Genomic DNA, 21,319 nt, shown 5'->3' with positions numbered 1-21,319 from the left:
CAGGATTTGGCGTCTGCTCCTGGTAAATTCCACCCACACAAAAAAATTTCCCCAAGATTAATCCGTCGTTATGAATAGATTATCATCGTTGCATGCATTACAAACAATATGTAAGTATTCTAACTGATTAATTGCTTACTTCGGAGTAATGTAGTGTTTGGTTGATAATTAATGATAATATTAGTAACTAATCTAACAAAAATAACATATCCTCTCCTGGTGTCATGTGTTTTCAGTAGGATAACAGGAAAATTGTTCACAATCAAAAACAAAACGATTTTTTTTAAATCATATATCCAACTTTTTTACAATGACACTTACACTTCATCGTGGGTTGAAATCTTAAATGTAGAGTGTCTCCAGGTCAGTATACATGTAGTGTCTGTCTAGTGAGGACAGACCGAGGAGGGTAGGTCCGTCAGTCATGTCGTCAGTCATTAGTAATAGTAAGCAGTCATGGTAGTCGGAGTTGTCTGACTACTGAGAGTGAGTGAGTGTTCACAATATATAATAATTGAATAATGTCTGGGTTTTTGTTCTTGTTCTCCAATTAACAGGTTGCTCTGTGAGTTCATTTCTCGGTCCAAACGAAAGGTAAGTTTTAAAACAAAGTTGTTTTGACGTCCCTTTCTAATTCTAAATCGAAGTTATTGCCTTATGTAAATTTTAGTATAGTAGTGTAAACAATGTAGATATCAGCGACATTGGTCTTCTCTTGGTTAACGTGTTTCGCTTTCTACCATTGATCAAAATGATTATGAGATCATATCCCTCCATCCTCCCGATGGTCGTACATCGGAAGGATGGAGGGTTTACGATCATCGCAAAAAGTATCGCACAAACAATTTCCAAAGTTAGTTTTTGAATTTTCATTAAGCTTGTTATTCTTGTTCAGATTGAAGTGTATTCTTGAAGATCACGAGGATGGTCATCTTGTGTCAAGCTGCTGTGAGCTGTTATGTCATCTTGACATTGAGGTACATCATCTTACAGTTTGTCTTCTGCTTCGTCTTCCTGTTCCTTTTGAACGCAGCTTTCAAGATTGAAAGATAAACGCACTGCCAGACACACCAGGGCGAACCCTTTCACTAACCTTAGCAATAAGTGTGCACTGACTGTGGACTTTTTCATGAATTGTTGACAGTCGTTAATATAACACTCAGAACCACCGGCTTTAAAATATAAATAAAAGAACTTTATTTCTTATTTTTGTTTTTTTTCAATCCCGGGGTTTCTTGAAAGAAGCAGATAACAATGGCAGTAATTGAAAACGAACAGCTGAGATTATTTTCCACCATTATGTTGTGGTAAGATACATTAGTCTTGGCACAGTGTAGAGAGAGCACCCATTTACTGAGGAATTTTTGTGGTGTTCTTGTGACGCATACAAACATTTCTCCGCAATGAAGTGTATTCTAAATAAATGTTACAAACCGACTAACCTTCATAATTGTTTTTGTCTTAGCATCCAGTTGGCCATTTAGCGATGGAGGCTTGCGCTTCACATCAGAAGATGCACGGCACAGGGTCAACCACCTTGATGACGATGGCTGGATTCTGGGCAGCGGAAATCCAATTTCTCCTCACTCATGTACGGAACATTGTTGATTGATGTCAATTTAATGAAGTTGAACAGACCGGTGGAAATCATTTGGGCTTGTCATTAACAGTCATTGTGACAAGAACAAAAAAAGTTTTGTTAAAATGGGACATCTTGAAAAAATAAGCAAAATGCAAATTGTTTGGAAGCGTTAAACTTGAAGATCAGTTATTACAATTCCCTAAATTGTCACTTACTCCTTACTCAAATACGGACCGTTGTTAAATTATTTAAATTTAATGAAGTTGAACTGACTGGTTGAAATCATTTGGGCTAGTCGTTTGTTTAGAGTAATTGTGATCTTGAAAAGTAAGCGCAAAGAAAGTGTTTGGAAGAGTTTAACTTGAATTTCGTTCATTTCATCATCATCAGTCGGCTGCACAGCAGACGGACACAAGTTTTCCCCCATTCTTTCCTGTTTTGAGCTAGTCTTTGAATCTCCAGCGGTGATGGCCGAATATCTTGTGACACTAATCTTGCGATATACTCTGCGTAAAGTAGGCCCTGAAGACCTCGTCTGCTCTGGCCAGCCATAAGCCATTTTGAGGTATGGTGGAGACACAGTACTGCGTTTGGGTGAATTTGTATGTAGACACCCAAACCAAACAGTGCACTCCTATTGTGACCACCATACATCAAAAAAGATATTAGGATGGGGAGTAGAGAGCAATCTTTTAAATTGTCAAATAATATTTTTTATCTTCTTGTCTTTGGTCAGGGTGTTCCAATTCAAGCAATCATCAGGTATGGAGATGAATGCCTGGAGCAGTGTATAGATGCCTTGGAGACAATCACTGTACCTTGCACTAATCTTAGAATTCCCAAGACCGAAACATCCTTAGAAGAGGCTCCACTTGCTGATAGAGAAGAGAGTCACAAAACATTCACAGGAGGAAATCACCCCATCAGTGCGAGTGATAAATCATTGCCTTCTCAAAAGGCTCACTCGGAGAGCGGGGCTTCCCACCAGAGCCACGATTTCGTCCAGAACACGAGTTTTTACAAATTTGACCTCCGCAGCTCTACCTCAGGTCACCTAACAGCCCAACGACATGCTCTACAATATCCTCCCGACAGATTCAACTCTACAGGTAATCTAAAAGGAGAATGCCTTGCTGATAGACTTGGAGCATCCTCCCTGAAAACTGAGATGGGAAATTTAGAAGATTCCCAGAAGATGTGCCGACAAAGTGAAAAATCCAGCATCTTACAACTTCATCCTTCAGAGGATGAGGATGGGTTTCAGGAAGTCAATTTCACCATCTCAGACTCTCAACAACCAGTGTTTCTTGAACAGATGAAAGCAAAGTCTAAAGAAGACGCTCAAGTGGAAGCAGATGATAATGAAGACGATGTGTCTTGGTTCTTTGAAAGGGAAGATGAACATTCTGAGTATACGTTGGAGAAACATCTGTCAGATTTGGAGTTGTTGTCGACAGGTTGTCCTGAGAGTCTTAGTCATTTAACAGACACTCACGTTAGTTTGGTTGACTTTAAAGACACATCTGCAAGACAAACTCATTCCTTAGTTGGGATGACCACAAATAAAGAGGTGGATGAGATTGTTCAAGTTTGTGCTGAAGATGGCGGAGGAACAAGCGATGAGGAAAGTGATGAGTTTGATTCGTGTTTTCCGCCAGAAGATGAAAAAGATGCTTTGCCGAGAGATTCCATTATGTCAAAGAGCGAGGGAGTTATAGATGATCACCAAGCAAGAAAACCAAGTGCAATTCAGGATTCTATTCACAAGCTTTTGGAAGCCAAGCAAAACAAAATTGCTCAGGAGAGAACGGCCAAAGTGCAAAACAACAGTAGACATTTCAGAACGTTTGCAACTGTGACCGATCAGAATTCAGCTGGCAGTGAGGTTACAAACAGTATCCATGGCATTGACTCTGCACTAGAAAGTGAGAAAATCCCAGAGGGGGTTGAGGCTTCGCAAAGTCCAGCCAATCAGCTGACTGCATCCAGTAACCATGGATACATTCAAACAAATTCACATGATGCCTTCCAATGTGATGTTGCCTTGGAAACCACTGCTCCTCAAGAAACAAAGACGCCCGACGATGCAGTACAAGATCTATTGAAGTCCAAACAGAAAAAGGCAGCTGTAACGAGACTAACCAATGTTCGAAATAGAAGTAGACATTTTAATGTGACCTTGGGTCAAAGTAATGACCCTGAAATGACCTTGCCACCAGGGATCACAGAGCCTTCGTTGAGGAACTTATTTCTTGACGAGAAGATGCATTTTCTTTCGAAGGAGCCGAGTGGGGTAGGTATACCCCCATCAAGGCCACATTTTGCAGCAAATCTTGGTGGAGTAGAAGAGCCTGATATGTTGGATCTTGGGTAAGCATAGAAAAATTTGCGGTAACACCATGTATTCCAGGTAGATTATGTTCTTTCGAAGGACTTGTCTCGCTTTATATTCTGATACCCCGGAGTAGGTTTTCAGAATTCAGGAGACTTCTCAGTACTGAAAAGAACTGTCCAGCTTTTTAACTGCTCCCTGGGCGGAAGGTAGAAAATCGGCCGGGACTAGGCTACTACTCTTAGCGTTAGTTGATCAAGAGGACTTCGCGTTATAAACTTCACTACTGCGCCGAAACGCTGAGACCAATTAAGAACTCGCTGCGCGGTAGTAGAATATAAAGCAAGACAAGCTCTCAAAAGAACATAATCTACCTGGCAAGTAGATACACACATACATGTAGACAAATTGTACAACAATAGCAAAATTTGATCTCATGGGGAAAAGATAGGTTGGGAACGTGACTAAAATGATGGTACCTTTTATTCATCCTCTGATACAGGTTTGGATTGAGTCACGGAGCTGATGTAGAGATGAGGATGGTTATGGAAGCTTTTCAGATGCAGGCGGCTCATCATCAACTTAGCAACAAAGAGATGTAAGTATTTTGGTATAACCCCTGTCTTAATAGAAATAAAGAATTTATATCTTTTTAAGATGGCTCAAGATTTGTTTTGAATGTTGTTTTGTTTTGAATGTTGTTTTTTGTTTCTCATTCAATGTGTCATGATTTCATTATTTGTATTATTATTGTCATGAAACAGTCAAAAGCAACAACCACTAGTACCTGTAATATTTAGGCCTAAACCTATTGTTTTTTGTAAAACACTTTTAGCAAATTTTAGGATATGTAACAACCAACAACAATGGACAACCCATAATCATTTGCAGACCTCAAAGTAACCCACAGACCCATAGCAAATGACGTAGTGCCCTTTGCTTTTACTGTAGTGCCCTTTGCAAAGTTCTGATACAAATTTACATTCATCATAAAGCGCCCATTACCATGCTCACCAGAGGGAAATTGCTGTGCCCCTTCAAGGACAAGGATCAAGGACTGCATTTTGCAGTGAAACGTTTTGATATTAGAGTTTTTTACCAAATTTATTTTGAAGTTTTTGGTATTGTTTATCTCTGATATTCCTGCAGGATATTTTACTTAAATCGAATCAGCGTGTCCACCATCCAAGGACCTGCAGCCTCAGAGTCCCATTTAGAGTTGGGGGTGTTAGTGAAAACAGATAATCTTCAGCTGCCGTTGATAACAGCAGCTTCAACGGGAGGGTCCATTCGAGCTCTGGTATGTACACATTAAAAGTTCAAGTTAGCTTTGTAGTGGTTTGCCCTTATTTTGGAGGACCCTGGTTTAAATCCTCCCCCACCTCAAACTGGAGGGTTGTATTGTCAACTAGTTTTCCATGTTTTTCTCCCTAATCAAAAACTGAGCATTCTCCTGACATCTTTTCAGGACTATGGGTCCCTGTGCCAGTCGCTTTGAAGATTGCAGTGACAAAAAATATTGTTGACATTTTTGCGAGTTTTGGTTTATTTTGAAAGACTCTTGACTATAACCAACTACATTGTAATTTTCCTTTTTGTACGAAGGGAGACAGACAGATTTTTGTGGCATTCTGCAGGTTCGAAAGTTCAATTGTTGGATTGAAGAAGTCTCCTACAAAACGTGCCACCACGAAAGTGTGTCTGTCTTTCAGATAAAACCTCTTTTGTTTTATATTAAGATTGTTAATGGAGATGCCACGCCCAACTTCCGACACAAAGGCTTCAAGAAGACCACAAAGGTGAAGGTATTCACTGAAGGGACTCGACCGGCAGGGATTCAAGAGAACTCTTGGCTAAGAGATGTCATAAAGGTCTTACAGGAGGTAATATTGAGTAGCTCCTTTTCCAGTTGGGTGGCCGGTTGGCGTAGAGGTATCTTTCCTCGACTTTTGCCTCAAGGAACTTGGTCCGAATTACGCCAGAGGCAATATGTGGATTGGGTTTTCAGTCCCTACATGATTGCATGGGTTTTCCCTGGAATAATTCTCTGTGGTATTCCCTCCAACATCTACAACTGAAACTTCCTTCCTTGTAAGATAAGAATTAACTAGAAATGAATATGAATTTTTGGTTTTTACCCATACACCAATGTGTGTTAGCACTGTATACGCAGTACTTTCCCTAGTCCTGTGAAAAAGTATCACCCGTGACATAGTTGTTAACTGGATTTTGTTCCTTTGAAAAACTAAACTCCCAGCCATTGAACATTATTTGTTCGTTTTTTTAATTTCGTCCCGACAGTTGAACATCAAACTGATCATCTTCAAGGGTTGCTCAGATGATGACCTCCTGGACTACTGTCTCGCAATGAAGGTCATTCTACTCCAAAATGTTCCCTACAAGACCCTACAGGCATTGGGTGAGGCTTGCTTGGTTCCAATCCTCAAGTACATCGGTGACGCTACGATGTGCGACGTTGCGTGTGGTATAACTATTGCTGGCTTTGAGTCAGGGTGGGTGGACAGAGCCAGAGTGACTTCAAACGCACCCCAGAGGGCGATATACGCAAGGATACTCGTAAAAGGAAAGTTACTGCAGGTATGTTATCTCATCAAATTTTTCTCTAAGGAGACAAAGTTTTTTAACAATAATTTTAACTTATTCTTATATAGCGCACTTGTGGCGTGTCATGGCAGAGCGGTTAAGAGCACCGGATTCGAGCTCTGCTGTTTGATCAGCAGAGTGTGGGTTAGAATCCCGGTTGTGACACTTGCTACATAAAATTGGGGAGGTAGTGCTTTCTGCTCTAGCGGCCAGGCTTCGGACTGATGATACCCAAGCCTACATCCATATGGACTGTAAAAGGGGGAACCCTGTTTCAGCCCTAGGAGTAGGTGGCAACGGCCTCTTGACAAAAATAACTGTAGCCCACACCTTGAAGTGGCGACTTGCATAAAATTAAAAAAATTAAAAAAATAAAAAACTTAACAATAACGTCTCAATTTGCTTTACAATAGTGCTTTACAATAGTGCTGCTGTATGGCACTCTAGTGGCTTTTTCAAACACAATATCAACCTCTACCCTCGCAGGAACCCATTTATAACCCTGGGTGAAGAAAACCAATGATAGTAAAGCGTCTTGCTCAAGTACACAAGTGCCACGACCGGGAATCAAACCCACACTCCGATGACTGAACCACCAGAACTTGAATTTGATGCTCTTAATAACCACTCAGCCATGACACCCTACAAGTTATTTTCTGAACAAACTTTGTGCTAACACACATTAGTGTAGGGGTAAAACAAGTATCAAAACTTTTTCTGACCTGTTTTTTTGTCGACAGACTGGAGTGCTGAGTAACCCTGTCCTAAGTCTTGTCACAGCTTCAGAGGTTAGATTCTGGAAGTGTGCACACAGGCTCAAGGACATGGTGCAATCCGGCCGATGTCTCCCTGGAGCTGGTGTTCCTGAACGGACAGCAATGAAGCGACTGCTGAAAATGAAAGGTAAATGGCTAGTTAAATGCACTGTAGCAAAATAACTTTTAGAGGGCTGCAGGTCCGTGATAACAAGCCACCGATTTCAATTTGGACTGGCAATTTTCTGACGGTAGTGAAACTTGTAAACAAAGGATTTTTTTATGTGGAGCCTTTTGACATATTTGTCTGGGGAGAGGTTTGCACTTTGGGAACTCTTTGCCTCAACGGCAGTGTGAGACTTTGGAATGCTAGGTGGCAGTAGGCTTACCAGGTAAATTTCCATTGTGCACGTAGTTTGAGGATGCCACAAGTCTGCTGCGACCTAGTACGTGTCATCAAAAGTCTCCCAGTGCTTTATTTGTTTCACTGCTGAAAACTACACATTTGTGTCATAAGGAAGAACTTTGTAGTTCTGTCAAAAGTTTTATACTTTTAAATATTTTGTTCTGCTTAACCTTCTTTCAGACAAAGGTCTTAAGTGTGGACACAATACCAGTATATCTTGCTATCGAGAACCTATCACATCGGCCTTCTCAAATGGATTTGTATCCTACGAGCTTCAAATTTTGAAAAACATGGGGAGAGTAACTGACTTGTCCCATGAAAAATCTTGTATACTGCATGGAATTCAAGGAAACAGCTCAGAACAAGATTGTACCGGTTTCATCCAGTCAGATCCACATCAGCAAAGTGAACTTGGAATACATGTATTTGAATACACATCAAACTCGAATGAAACATTACAGGGGTATGGACTGGATCAAACCATTTCTAGCCAGTCTGAACTAGAACTAACCGGACTTGATGATATCATCACTGATGGAAGCAGCAAAAACCACACGACTCACAAGAACAACTTGTCCTCGTCAACAGGAATGGTTATAAACCCTAAGACTCGCACTCAACAAAAGTTGCCTTATAAACGCAATTTTAGTGAGAAGTTGGCAAGTTTTGAGCGTAGGGACTTTTATGATAGTTATTCGGCAAAGAAAGCAGCGTGGGAAGGGGCTTGGGTGTTGTTGAAGACTGCGTTAAGAGTGGATGCTCATATTGTAACAGGCTTACAGGAATCTCACCAACAGGGTTCATCAATCAATAATGTCAACAAGGGTACAGCGGTGATTTTATGAGTAATGGAACTGCACTTTTGGGACAGGGTAGGGTTGAATACTTATTTGAGGGTATAAAGTGCCCACATTGCATTTTGAGTCTTATTACATAAAGCATGTATCTAACAATAAGATACTCAAACAATTGAACAAAGGGAAAACAGTTTATGAAGCACCAGATAAAGGTTTGGTGCTGTGGTAACTCAGCAGCCTCCCAGAAGCACCAAGCAAACCCCTTCTTACCCATTGGCGATAAGTGTAACCAGGTTATTTTAGATAATAAACCACAAGGGAAACTGACTGGGTACATTTTTAAATGATTTTGGGTTGAACAAAGAAAAATTGACTAGAGCGGGATTTGAACCAACGACCTCCGGTTTAACGTGCCGGCGCTCTACCAACTGAGTTATCTAGCCCTATGTTGGTGGTCTCCCAATTTTGTCAATGTCTTTGTTCGGGGGGTGCCTGTCAGAAGCCATTCAACCACAAACTGCCGTGTTGCCAGGGATCACACCCAGGTAATGATACAACCTGGGAAGCGGCAGACAGGGGATCACCTTAAGGGGATGCGACTTTTTATATCAGATATCAAATAATAAACCACAAGGGAAACTGACTGGGTACATTTTTAAATGATTTTGGGTTGAACAAAGAAAAATTGACTTGTATCTGAGCTGAGAAACATAAAAGGAATGTTATTGGCCCTATGACCAGGGCACTATAATGTGAAGCATATTTATGTGAAATGTGCTATTATAAGAATTTGTTATTTTTGTTATTATTATTATTATTATTCAACGATGAAATGAATAAATACAAACTTCATGGGAGCTAAATTTTGTCAGGTATAAATCATTGGTTAGCTGAGTTTTGTTTTATTAATTTTACTTTTGTGGTTAGGTTTTGCTGTTCTTTTAATTTAAGTGTCTCACAATTTTCCAAATTACAGTTGAGCTACCTGATATGATGGAAAATTGATTAAACATATTTTGATAAATTTGTTGAAAAGCTTGCTGAAAGAAATTTTGGTCTCAGTGAATGAATTTTGACAGATAATTGATAGCTAAAAAACAAAGAATAAACCTACAGACTTTAGCATGCCAGGGACAATTGTTTTTTTTTTTTGGGGGGGAGGGCAATGCCTTTTAAAAGCTAAATTAACTTTCACAAACCTATGCAAAATAACTGTAAACAATTTAATACAAAAATTTGGGTCAACACTGGTGTCAAATCGGCAAAAAAATCGGACCTATTCCCTTAAACTACTTCCGCCAAGAATTGAGAAACAGTTTATCTGTCTGTACAGTATTTTCGATTGGTGGAAAGTCCATCAGGCTGGTCCGACGGCTGTTTTATGCTTAGTTTTATCTTTCACGGTATGACTCATGCAACAGCCGTATAACCAACCTTTGGACAAACGTAATGAGGGGTTGCACAAGATTGTTTCGCGAGCTCCGCTTTTTAACCCGGAAGTCAGCTGGAACTCCCCCCATAAACTCTCCGAAGATGACGACGGGACCGGGAGAGGTAGTAGATTTGTTTCCCCCAATCGAGCCGTACGATACGGGTAGATTGCGAGTGGATGAGATACATGAGTTGTACTACGAACAGAGCGGTAAACCCAACGGGAACCCAGTGCTTTTCATGTGAGTTTGTATTGTAAATAAAAGTCATTGAAGTTGATCCACTGTCTGTTTACTCTGCTGTTGATGTGTGTGTGTGTGTGTGTGTGTGTAAAATTGTAAAAACCGTATTGGACTAGGAGCTATCTAGCCGGTATCGTGAAGACATAGTCAGATAGTGGAACGATAGTTCTAGGAGTAACCCTACTCTATGGAGAACTAAGCCAAGGTCAAACCCTCAAACTGAGAAAGGATGCCTTTGTCATGTTTGTTTGTGACTGTCATAACATGGAGGAATAATAAAAGTCGTATTGTTTCCGTAGCGTAGCCAAAATTGAGTTGAGGAAACCTGTACTGAACATACATGCAAGGTTTATCGCGATTCAGAACCGCAATGCGTTGTGGGAAGGAATATGGGGCAGTTTATGCAGTGTATGTTGTCATGCAGGATTCGCGCCTGATCGCCTATATCTTTGTGTGGGTTCAACAGCGCCCTCCCTTGATATTTTGCTATTTGCGATAAACCTTATGGAGGTAGAATTATTTCTTTCTACCTTCATGATACATGATACTGTGTGTACCTACACATGATGAGGTACAGCAGCCGATTTCACAAAACTTTACGCAACTGCACAAGTAAATGTTGCACAAGTAGACTGACGCAGTAGCGTAAAGTTTCGTGAAATCAGGTGCAGGTGTTTTAACTGGCCAAGCAAATGCTTCAAATGGCATTTAATAAAACACCTGACTGATCAGTGATACCAGTCAAAATTCTGGCAAGTTAAGTATTTAACAGCATCCCTATTATTAATAAATTTATGAATTTAGTGTAGTGAGGTGTTGAAAGTTAAAGATTTGCGAATAAAGCAAAATGTACACTTGACACCCACTATTTTGTAAAGTTTTCTAACCTAAGAATACAAACATAACTAGGGCCAGGCCTAAACAAGTTCTTCTTCCAATTAATTGTGATAGCGTAACCCTCCTCCTGACAGCAAAGCCGTGCCAGCGAAGCCGGCTTATCTGTCAGGAGAAGGGTCACGTTATCGCAACTACTTCCATTGTGTTATTTATTCCCTTGACCTTTTCTTAGACATGGGGGACCAGGAGGTGGTACGAGTCCAACCGACCGATGTTTCTTTGATCCTAAGTGCTTCCGCATCATACTCTTTGATCAAAGAGGGTCGGGTAAATCAACGCCCCCAGCAGAGCTCCAGGCAAGTTGTAAAAACAAAGATAGTCTTTGAAAAAACATGTTTGTACATGGGTAGGGTATTTTTGTACATGGGTAGCTATTTAGAAAAGGTGCAAGGGTCAGGTTCAAAGTTCAAGGTTCAATTACCCCCATAGTATTAAAAAGCAACAAGGTAATATCAATAAAAAGAAGTCATTCCAAGGTTATGTTTCACAACATAGGTTTGAAGAACTGTAAACAAAGCAAAAGTAACACTTTTGAAGGATCCTTTGTCGATACTTTTGGTGTCTCCAATTCAAATCAACAACCAGAAATGAGGCTGGGAGGAAAGCTAGTGTGGTTCCTTTTTGTACACATGGGATATTAGTATACATGGTATACATTACTTTTGTTGGATACGGGAAACATAACCAAGATAATATCACAGTCTATTGTCAGTCTTAGCCGGCCGTTATGCCTCCTCAAATTTTTTCCAGAAACTTTAAGAATTTCCATAAATGCCTTGCACTCATAATTTTCAGCCGTGTTAATAACTTCTTTCAATTTCTATACTTTTTTCTTTGTAGAACAACACTTCGTGGCACAATGTCGATGATATTGAGAAGCTCAGAGAGCACCTGAAAATCAAGAAGTGGATGCTGTTTGGTGGGAGCTGGGGGTCAACCCTGGCCCTCCTGTACGCCGAGATGCACCCGCAGCGGGTTAAATCAATGGTGCTCAGGGGCATCTTCACGATAAGGCAGTAAGTTTGAAATCAAAGGTCAGAGTGAGGTACAGACACTCATCAGAGTGATGGATTTTAGTTAGCTAGTAGCAGAGTGTTGTGGCATGTTGTGGTCGAGAGTCAGCTGTCAACTGGCTGACACACTTTATCAAGAGATCCACCTAGCATGCGACTACATCATCATTATGCTGGGGGTAGGTGAACATTTGACTCTCAGCGGGGGGACCTCATGGAATGAAGGTGACAGCAAAGTAACCAGATAAATCCAAGTAAAATATGTAAAAAATTACCTGTGTCTGCTGCCACCTAGCAGTCCAATTTCTCCCTGGGATGATTGAGACATCTTCAATTTGTTGGACACTGCTACTGACGTGGACAAACCATGTAACCTACATGCAGCAACTGAAACAGATGGACACAAACAAAGTTTAAGAATGCTCTAAAAGTATGTACTCTGCAGTGATGAAGGGTTTTGAGACTGGTCTCTGTCTCGTAACCAGTGTCTAGACCGGTTTTGCCAGTCTCGATCTCGGTTTCCCCCTCGGACCTTCAGGTTTTGGTCTCGACTACAACACTGACTTAGAGTCGAAGAAACATCGATCAATACTACTCGGGACACCACTTGACGGCAGAACTTTTTTAATATTCAGAGATGAAGTGACCGACCCACGTCCCGTTTGCTCACAAGGCATCTCAAGCCCTTGAACATTTTTCTAAACATGTAAATCTGTAAGTCTTGTTGATGAGTTGGTTTTCTTCTTTCTTTAGAAAAGAGATTAACTGGTTGTATAATGTAGGAGGAGCTAGCAACATATACCCAGATTATTGGGAGTCGTATGTCTCAGTGATTCCTGAGGTAGGTCATATAATACTTATTTTAGAATTAATTTTAAGTAAATGCTTGAATAAACTCTTTGTTGCAATGAAAGTCACCATCTTGCTTGTAGGGCAAACAGTATATGCAACTAAACACGTACATCAATAAAGCTTGCAGCGTTCCTGGTTTGATTTCTATGGCACACGTACGCACACACACACAGGCTCACAGACGCCATGTTGAAGGGCAAGTTTTTGAATGGTGACGTCATATTCATTACGGCCTATTGTTGCCTTTGGGAAATACTCTTTTGGGTCTCAATTTGAGACCGTTTACAATGTATATATTTTTCCTTCAATCTATACACAAAGAAGATGAAAGGCAAAATTGGAATTAACCAGCATTTAATAATCTAAAAGCTTTACTGGTTGAGTTCATACTATCTAAAAAAATATACTCATACTCTTCCAAAAACACGTGCTCCCACTTTGCCTCAAAGAAAACAAACCTTTATGGCAACCTGTTAGGTTATTTTACTGCAAAATCACAGTATTTCCACTACAAATGTCTTTCCTTAAATGATTTTTTTTTCTTTTTTTCTAAATTATTTAAGGAAGAAAGGGGAGACCTCGTTGCTGCCTATCACAAAAGACTGACGGGGGACAATGAGGAGGAGAAACTGAAATGTGCGAGGTCTTGGAGTCAGTGGGAATGTTCAACGTCCAAGCTCATCCCAGACCAAGAGGCAAGCATTAAGGTGTCCAATGATCTCTGGGTCATGCAGTTTGCGAGGATAGAGTGGTAAGATTTGATGAAATCTCTTCTTCTTCTTCTTCCTTTCTAGTGCAGCCATCATGATTGAAGATAGTCGCACTCCTCGACACACTGGGGAGAACCCCTTCTTTTTATGATAGTTGTGTACTGGGGTCTTGTACTTGCGGTGATAGTTTTTGTAACAACACACAGGAGCAACGGCTTTATGCCCATCCGAAGGACAAAGCAGTGGTTAAGTGTCTTTCCTAAGGACACTGTCGACCGGGGGCAGGACTTGAACCCACACTCTGGTGATTAGATACACAAGAGCTTGATTTCACTTATCCCTAAAGTGAAGTGGATTTGCCTTGAGTCTTGGGTAATTTAATCCCTAAACAGCTCTCGTAGGAAGCTAAACTGGGATGGTGCGTTGGTGGCGTCATTGGTCGACGGTGCAAGGTGCGAAGAGAATAAATAAATAAAAAGGAAACTGTGTTTCTGGCTTTGTTGGCTGAAGATTGCGCCACATCACCTTGTAAACCCTTACAATGTGCAACATTAATGGGTCTACTAACTGAAGACATATGTACGACTTTTCAGAGGTTGACAAAGAAATAACTTGTTTTTTCTTTTTCTTGTTTCCCTCTCAGTCACTACATGATTAACAGGGGATTCCTTGAAGGTGACAACTATATTCTGGATAACGCCCACAAGATCAAAGACATCCCTTGTAGCATAGTGCAAGGACGTTATGATGTGATCTGCCCGCCGGTTACCGCATGGGAATTACATAAGGTACGTTTTGTTTTGATTTTGGGTAGAGACATTTTTTGGGGCATGGCCAACTTTCATGAAGCTGTTATTAAAGACACTGGACACCTTTGGTAATTGTCAAAGACCAGTCTTCTCATTTGGTGTACCTCAATATACATGTATGCACAAAATAACTAACCTGTGAACATTTGAACTCAATTGGTCGTCGAAGTCATGAGATAATATGGAAGAATAAACACCCTTGTCACACGAAGTTGTGTGCTTTCAGATGCTGGATTTCAAAACCTCAAAATCTAATTTTGTGGTCTCGAAATCAAATGCAAATATTTTCGTGGAAAACTACTTCTTTCTCGAAAACTACGTTACTTCAGAGAGAGCCGTTTCTCACAACGTTTTATACTATCAACAGCTCTCTATCGGTCATTAACAAGTCAGGTTTTATGCTAACAATTATTTTGAGAAATTACCAATAGTGTCCAGTGCCTTTAATAAGCATTTTAAAGAGTGCTTGGGTGTACCATCTTGAAAACTGAGTAATGTAGCATACCTTACCTTTAATTTTCTATTCTCTTCTTTCTGTTTTTATTTCATTTTTAGAAACTGCCAAAGTCCGAGATTCACTTCGTCACAGCGGGTCACTTCTCGAAGGATCCTCACATTCAATCCCTCCTCCTGAAGTCCGTCGAGAAATTCAAAGCACTCTGAAAGGAAAAAGAATTTGGACAAAAACTGTAAATCTTCTGAGTGCTTTAAAAAAGTATCATGGAAAAAAAAAAGTAAATTAAAATGCTTTATAATTTTTTTAAATAAATATAAAAATTACAAAAATGGTTATGAGACACTGGGAAGTGAGTAACGAATTTACATTATGGCTGTGGCTGCCGATAAGTGGCTTAGACGCTGAAGTAATAGCCACAGTGACTGGCTTATGGCTTCGGCAGCCACTTTGAGGGCAATTTCATGGAATGCATTGAAACACATCCAGGGCACGATTTCATAAAGCTGTTAACCAGAATATTATGCTTTGCAAATTTCTTGGTTTAGCAAGAAATGACCGGGGTACCAGTCACTACAATGGTAGCTGTATGGTATTCTGGCTGGTAACCTATTTTGCTTAGCAAAAGTTTGTCGTGCTAAGCAAGGCTTTTGTGCTTACAGGCTTTATGAAAATGGGACGAGAGAATGCTGTGCTTGATTTTCAACTGTGGCTGCAGTGTACACTCTTGTTTTTCACCAAAATAGGGTTACCAGCCAAAATACCATTCCATGAGTGCTGTCTGTGACTGCTACAATTTTTCAGTTTTAAAGGCAGGCCGTTATACTTTTGGTAATTGTCAAAGACCAATATCCTCTCTTGGTATATCCCAACATATGCATAAAAAAACTGTGTAAATTTGGGCTAACTTGCTCATCGAAGTTGCAAGCTAAATAATTACAAAGTGTGTGTCCTTTTTGCCACACAATGGTGCAATTTAAAGCTTGCAAAAGACTGTGAGAATAGACTATAATAAACTGACAATCTGCTTGGCATAAGATAAACGACAGAGGGCGGTGTTGTTAAAACAGACTACCTCCAATAATGATGTTATTTTGTAAAAAAAAAAATAATAAAAAACTGTTTGAGATATTGGATGAAATATAGTTAGACATTCATATTTATAGTAATTTGGGAGAAATATTGGAATGGTTATCAAACCTAACGGTGAATGTTTTTAAATAATATGAAGTTGAAGACAAATATTTTTCAAAATACGAAGATGTAATATTGTTCTCGTTGTTCGAGTGTGGCCACCTCAAAGGTGACGCATAGTAATTCTGAAGATAGGCTGTGCCTTTTCAATTTCACTTTTCAAACATCATCCAATCTATCTTAAAGACAGTGGACACTATTGGTAATGTCAAAGACCAGTGTTCTCACTGGGTGTATCTCAACAAATACATGAAATAACAAACCTGTGAAAATTTGAGCTCAATCGGGTGTCAAAATTGCGAGATAATAATGAAAGAAGAAACGCCCTTGTCACACGAAGTTGTAAGCTTTCATATGCTCGATTTCGAGACCTCAAATTCTAAACTTGAAGTCTCGAAATCAAGTTCGTGGAAAAATACTTCTTTCTCAAAAACTATGTCACTTCAGAGGGAGCCGTTTCTCACAATGTTTTATACCATCAACCTCTCCCCAATACTCGTTACCAAGTGAAGTTTTATGCTAATAATTATTTTGAGTAATTACCAATAGTGTCCACTGCCTTTAATGGCGCAGAAACACACTGGATAAGCAGCTGAGCATCTTGTTCTTTTAATAATATCATTTCTGTTTGTATGGTTTGTGTGTTGATATTCAGTTTGAAAGAAACTTGAAATAAAATGATGTATTTTACAGCATGAGCATTGTTCTATTTTGCTGTAAATGTATGTTCTTTACTCAAATAGCAGATTTACTTAGTACACAGCCGCAATCATGGGTACACTTTTTTTTTGCAAAGTCATGTATCCGACAATCCCAAACACTTTTTATCCATCATATTGACACAGCGATTGGTAAATTAAAGACAACGGACACTATTGGTAATTGTCAAAGACTAGCCTTCACAGATTTGTATCTCAACATATGCATAAAATAACAAACCTGTGAAAACATTGAGCTCAAAACCGGTCGTCGAAGTTGCGAAGGAGTAGTGAAAGAAAAAAACACTGGTCACACGAAGTTGTGTGCTTTCATATAAAAGTTATGCTTGATTTCGAGACCTCAAATTCTAAATCTGAGGTCTCGAAATCAAATTCGTGGAAAATAACTTCTTTCTCGAAAACTACATTACTTCGGAGGGAGCCGTTTCTCACAATGTTTTACACTATCAACCTCTCGCCATTAACTTGTTACCAAGTATGCTAATGTTTTATGTTAATAACTATTTTGAGTAATTACCAATAGTTGTCCACTGCTATATAAATTACATTGTGATTACTGCTACACTGTACATCAGTGGTTTTCAAATTAGTGTTCATGGACAGGAAAACAAAATGAACCCATGATTGTTGCTGTATACAAGTCATCATTAATTTGGGTGCAATGGTTTGGGGTTCAATTAAATTTCGGTCACCAAGGTAGGGGTGGGGGGGGGGGGGTGATCTGGGCCGGTGTTGCATGCAATTGTGTCCTCTATTTGTGTCCTCTATGCAAAACTATCCCGAGGGCATTATTGTATGTGCAATAATGTCCGCCGGACGGTTTTGCATGTGCAATCGTGCCCGCCCGGACGCTGCTGCATTGCAATAAGAGACTTTTGAGACGCTTGGTGGCAGCAGACTTACCAGGTAAAATCCATGGTTCTCGGTAATGTGCGCAGGCTCAGAACTACGTAAACAATGGACATTTACCTGGTAAGTCTGCTGCCACCTAGCATTCCAAAGTCTCCCGTTGTGTCCGCCTTGACACATTTGCATATGCAGTTGTGTCCGCCCAGTGCAAAACCGTCCTTGCAGTAAATTAAACGCCCTTGGTCGACGGAACACGTTCGCCATTTTTTTTTACAAGCTATAAGTGCGTGTCATGAATGACATGGGAAAAGTTCGGCCGTTGGGTATTCGCTGCAATCATAAAATACGTGAATATACGTAGGTTCAGTGCACGCACGCTTAGATTAGATTATGATTATGCATCTTTGCCAAATAATTAGTTCAGCTCCATTTCAAATGTTATCAATAATGTTGGGCAAGACATGAATGTTGATGTCAGCTTATTAGGTTCCCCGAGGTCTCCAATTAAGTAGGTCATGGATCTAGAAGTAGGCCTACGACATGAAAAGACCATGAAGCATTTTGTAGGAGCCAGATGGACTCTCGATCATGTGGCTGTATTGTTCAATGCTTTGGGATATACACTGAGACATGAGACAACATGTAATTTCGCTCAACGAAAACAAATTTTGAAAGTTATTATTAGTAATTATCCACACTCTAAATGTCGGGTCGGTCGTTACCCGGATCTTTAGTCTCGTGCGGCGTGACCCATTTCTGGGTCAGTTTGTTCTGGAATTTGTGTTAACATTACAAAGAAATGGAACCAGTTTCCGAGTTTGCCATGGAGCTCATGTGTGTCGAGAGAAATGTGGCAAATTGCGATTAAACGCCATTTCTGTCAACAACAAAAAACACATGGATGAACACAGGGTGCCAGTCTGGACATCACCTTCGGCTGTGCTCCTTTTCGACCGAAACCAAAAATGGTATCCAGGGGGACCACGTATAATCAAAACTGCTCGGTGTCACAACTCTTTCAGGACACATCTCTGGCCTGGCCCACGGACGGGTCAGAGCCCCTGGGACCCGTAGTCTAGGTCAATTCTGTCCTGGATTATTTGTATAGTTTGTTTATGCTTTTGAGTGTAGGGTACAAACAATGGGTTGGCTTTCAAAGTTTCTGCTTTGCTTGCTGTCCCAAATAGAAACCGTTATAAATGAGACGACTAAAGGATTTTCTTTCAAAAGGATCAGCTCTGCCAATAAGAACATTGGCGCACGGCTCGTGTCAGATGCAATTGTGTCCGCCATGCAATACTGTCCGCTCCGTACACGTTTGCATATGCAATCGTGTCTGGGGCTATGCAAAAACCGCCCGGTGGACGTACATGGACTGTACATGTATGTGCGCGCGTAAGCGAGCGTGTATGCACTGTACTTTAACGTACTTTACCCAACGGCCGAACATTTTCCATGTCATCAATGACATGCACTTAGCTTGTAAAAAATGGCGAACGTGTTCTGTCGACCAAGGGCGTATAATATATTGCAAGGGCGGTTTTGCACGGGGGCGGACACAACTGTATATGCAAATGTGTCCGGGTGGACACAATTGCATTATGCAGCAGCGTCCGGGCGGACAGTATTGCATATGCAATAATGTCCTCCGGATAGTATTGCATAGAGGACATAATCGCATGCGACACCCGCATGGGGCAGGGGTAGCCCTGGCGACCCTACACTTTCGTATTATAACACAGTGTACAACACATAGAGGAAGAGTTCTAAGGGCTAAGGGCAGGGGAGACTGTCCTTCCCAACCGGTCAAAACACCGGGGCAAATTCGGGAACAGCAAGAAGGGAAAAAAAATAGAAAGAAAAAGCAAAATATGGGCTACTTTTAATTGTTCAACCCCTTTAATGTCCCCCCTTAACCAAAGAGTCCCCATATACCATGTAAAAGAAAAGATTGCAGACATTGGGATTGTAAACATACAAGGAGGGGAGTTCTGTACACATCCAAACGGATTATTATTTTTGTTGATAATATTGCGGGTTTCCTATGGTTTCTCTAAACAATTAATGGAAAAGCTTTGGTTGCTCACGTATCGAAACGTGACCTATAATCACAAGTTCGTCATCGTGCACGTACTGGTTAAGAGTTCACCGTTTCTATGGCAACCTTACCTTGACCCGAAGAGTCCCCCATAATTTTAACCAATGACGCCAGACAAAACCACCTGTGATTTTTTTACCGTATACAGTGCCATTGTAATGTAGGTACTGTTGTGAACCAAACTAGATTTCTGTTCATTGCGTAGGCCTACATCTTTGTATTTAGCTGCTCCTTGCATCTGGAACCTTCTACCACTCGGCTTAGATCTTGTCTTGTACCACAACATTAAAGTCTCTTCTAAAAAATGTATCTTATGTCACAGGTTTTCAAGGACTAATAGTGCTCTGCTGTCTGATTTTCTTGTGTGGACACTCAAGCAGGGTGGATCTGTTCGCAAGTCTCTGTTATTGTTATCACATTTATTGATCGCTAGAGAGAACGAGAGGTGGGTTATGTGGGGTACTTCTGGGGCTGATTAACGCTCAACTTCTCCATCCCAGCCTTTACTCGTTACCCTCCCTGCCAGCGGGTCCCAGTGTCACTTCGAGCTTCGTCAAAAACTGTGCGCTCTACCGACGCCACAATTGTATAACACAACTTTTGCGGGAAGCATACCTAAAATATATTATCATAAAGAAAGCCCAAATTTTGTTGTGTTATTCTTATAACACAACATGATAACATGAGTGTTGTGCCCCCCCCCCCCCCCAAAAAAAGAAAGAGTTTCTTTAGTCCCGTTTTGCGTCGAAGTGGTTTGCAATGAATGAAAAACAAAATGGCCGCGCCTTCTGAGATGTCGCCAGTGGTTTTTATCTCTGCCTTTCACTTCGACACACAGAGGCTTGCATGTGGATTGGGGGTTGCAGTACCTACCTCTGACTGCATGGTTTTAAATTTCCTATGTAGGAGTTTTCCTTCCACGTCTAAAGCTAAAATGACTTTATTGTCTCCACCACAAAAGTTTAAGATAATATTTTTGTTTGTTCGCACGTCAAATCAATTGAAAGCAAACTACATTGACACTTAGTAAACCCGCGCCTGACACTTAGTAAACCCGCGCCCTATAAGTGTGGTGGGAAACTTGTTTCTCAAAGGAGGCGAATAAGTAACATCTTGTTTAGCAATACTGAGTGATAAATCAATTTCACGAAGGTCGTTTGAAGTTGTCGGTGACCACGGGTGTTGTGGTCAAACTCGTACAATAATGTCATTTCAAGATTTCCTTGGCAACCAATTTGTTAAAGATAATAAACATACGACATTTGTGGTGATACCATGTAAGGTAGCAACAAAGCAGGGCCCCATAGAGCTGCTTAAGCAAAAAAATTTGCTTAAGCAAAAAATTCATTGCTTAGTAAAATCAGATTACCGGCCAAGACTCCACTCAATTGTTGTGCTAAGTAAACAACAGCTAAATACTAGTCATAAGCAATGTATATTGCATGAAATTTTGGCCAGTAACATGTGTAAAATAAGCGAGCTATTTTCGTGCTTAAGCAATTTTTTTTGCCTAAGCAGCTCTATGAAATTGGCCCCAGCTATACCAAACGGAGTTCCAACAATGACGTAACATGA

General features: G+C 40.5%; 2 protein-coding genes across 2 annotated transcripts; both read left to right on the top strand.

Annotated features, from left to right (window-relative positions):
- The first annotated feature begins 5 nt into the window (after positions 1-5).
- LOC139949225 (uncharacterized) lies at positions 6-9,324 on the top strand. The gene is made up of 11 exons (XM_071947618.1): positions 6-110; positions 558-594; positions 896-977; positions 1,466-1,591; positions 2,319-3,952; positions 4,417-4,512; positions 5,064-5,214; positions 5,654-5,797; positions 6,216-6,512; positions 7,259-7,421; positions 7,860-9,324. Exons 1-11 carry the CDS (start codon positions 71-73, stop codon positions 8,522-8,524), a joined length of 3,435 nt encoding a protein of 1,144 aa, XP_071803719.1. The 5' UTR covers positions 6-70; the 3' UTR covers positions 8,525-9,324.
- A 604-nt stretch (positions 9,325-9,928) lies between these two features.
- LOC139949224 (uncharacterized) lies at positions 9,929-16,776 on the top strand. Its single transcript, XM_071947617.1, has 7 exons — positions 9,929-10,149; positions 11,219-11,342; positions 11,887-12,062; positions 12,813-12,900; positions 13,475-13,662; positions 14,265-14,409; positions 14,986-16,776. The coding sequence occupies exons 1-7, from the start codon at positions 10,010-10,012 to the stop codon at positions 15,091-15,093; spliced, it is 969 nt and encodes a 322-aa protein (XP_071803718.1). The 5' UTR covers positions 9,929-10,009; the 3' UTR covers positions 15,094-16,776.
- Positions 16,777-21,319: the final 4,543 nt, after the last annotated feature.

This window comes from Asterias amurensis, chromosome 16 (assembly GCF_032118995.1).
Source record: "Asterias amurensis chromosome 16, ASM3211899v1".
Classification (NCBI taxonomy): Eukaryota; Metazoa; Echinodermata; class Asteroidea; order Forcipulatida; family Asteriidae; genus Asterias; species Asterias amurensis.
Note: the sequence above shows the minus strand (reverse complement) of the source record. Positions and strands in the feature narration are given on the sequence as shown.

Coding starts and splice junctions, on each gene's coding strand:
- LOC139949225 (XM_071947618.1), top strand. CDS start 71: ATGAATAGATTATCATCGTTGCATGCATTACAAACAATAT. Junction 111..557: donor GCATGCATTACAAACAATAT/GTAAGTATTCTA, acceptor TCCAATTAACAG/GTTGCTCTGTGAGTTCATTT. Junction 595..895: donor TTTCTCGGTCCAAACGAAAG/GTAAGTTTTAAA, acceptor ATTCTTGTTCAG/ATTGAAGTGTATTCTTGAAG.
- LOC139949224 (XM_071947617.1), top strand. CDS start 10,010: ATGACGACGGGACCGGGAGAGGTAGTAGATTTGTTTCCCCCAATCGAG. Junction 11,343..11,886: donor CGCCCCCAGCAGAGCTCCAG/GCAAGTTGTAAA, acceptor TTTTCTTTGTAG/AACAACACTTCGTGGCACAA. Junction 13,663..14,264: donor CAGTTTGCGAGGATAGAGTG/GTAAGATTTGAT, acceptor TTTCCCTCTCAG/TCACTACATGATTAACAGGG.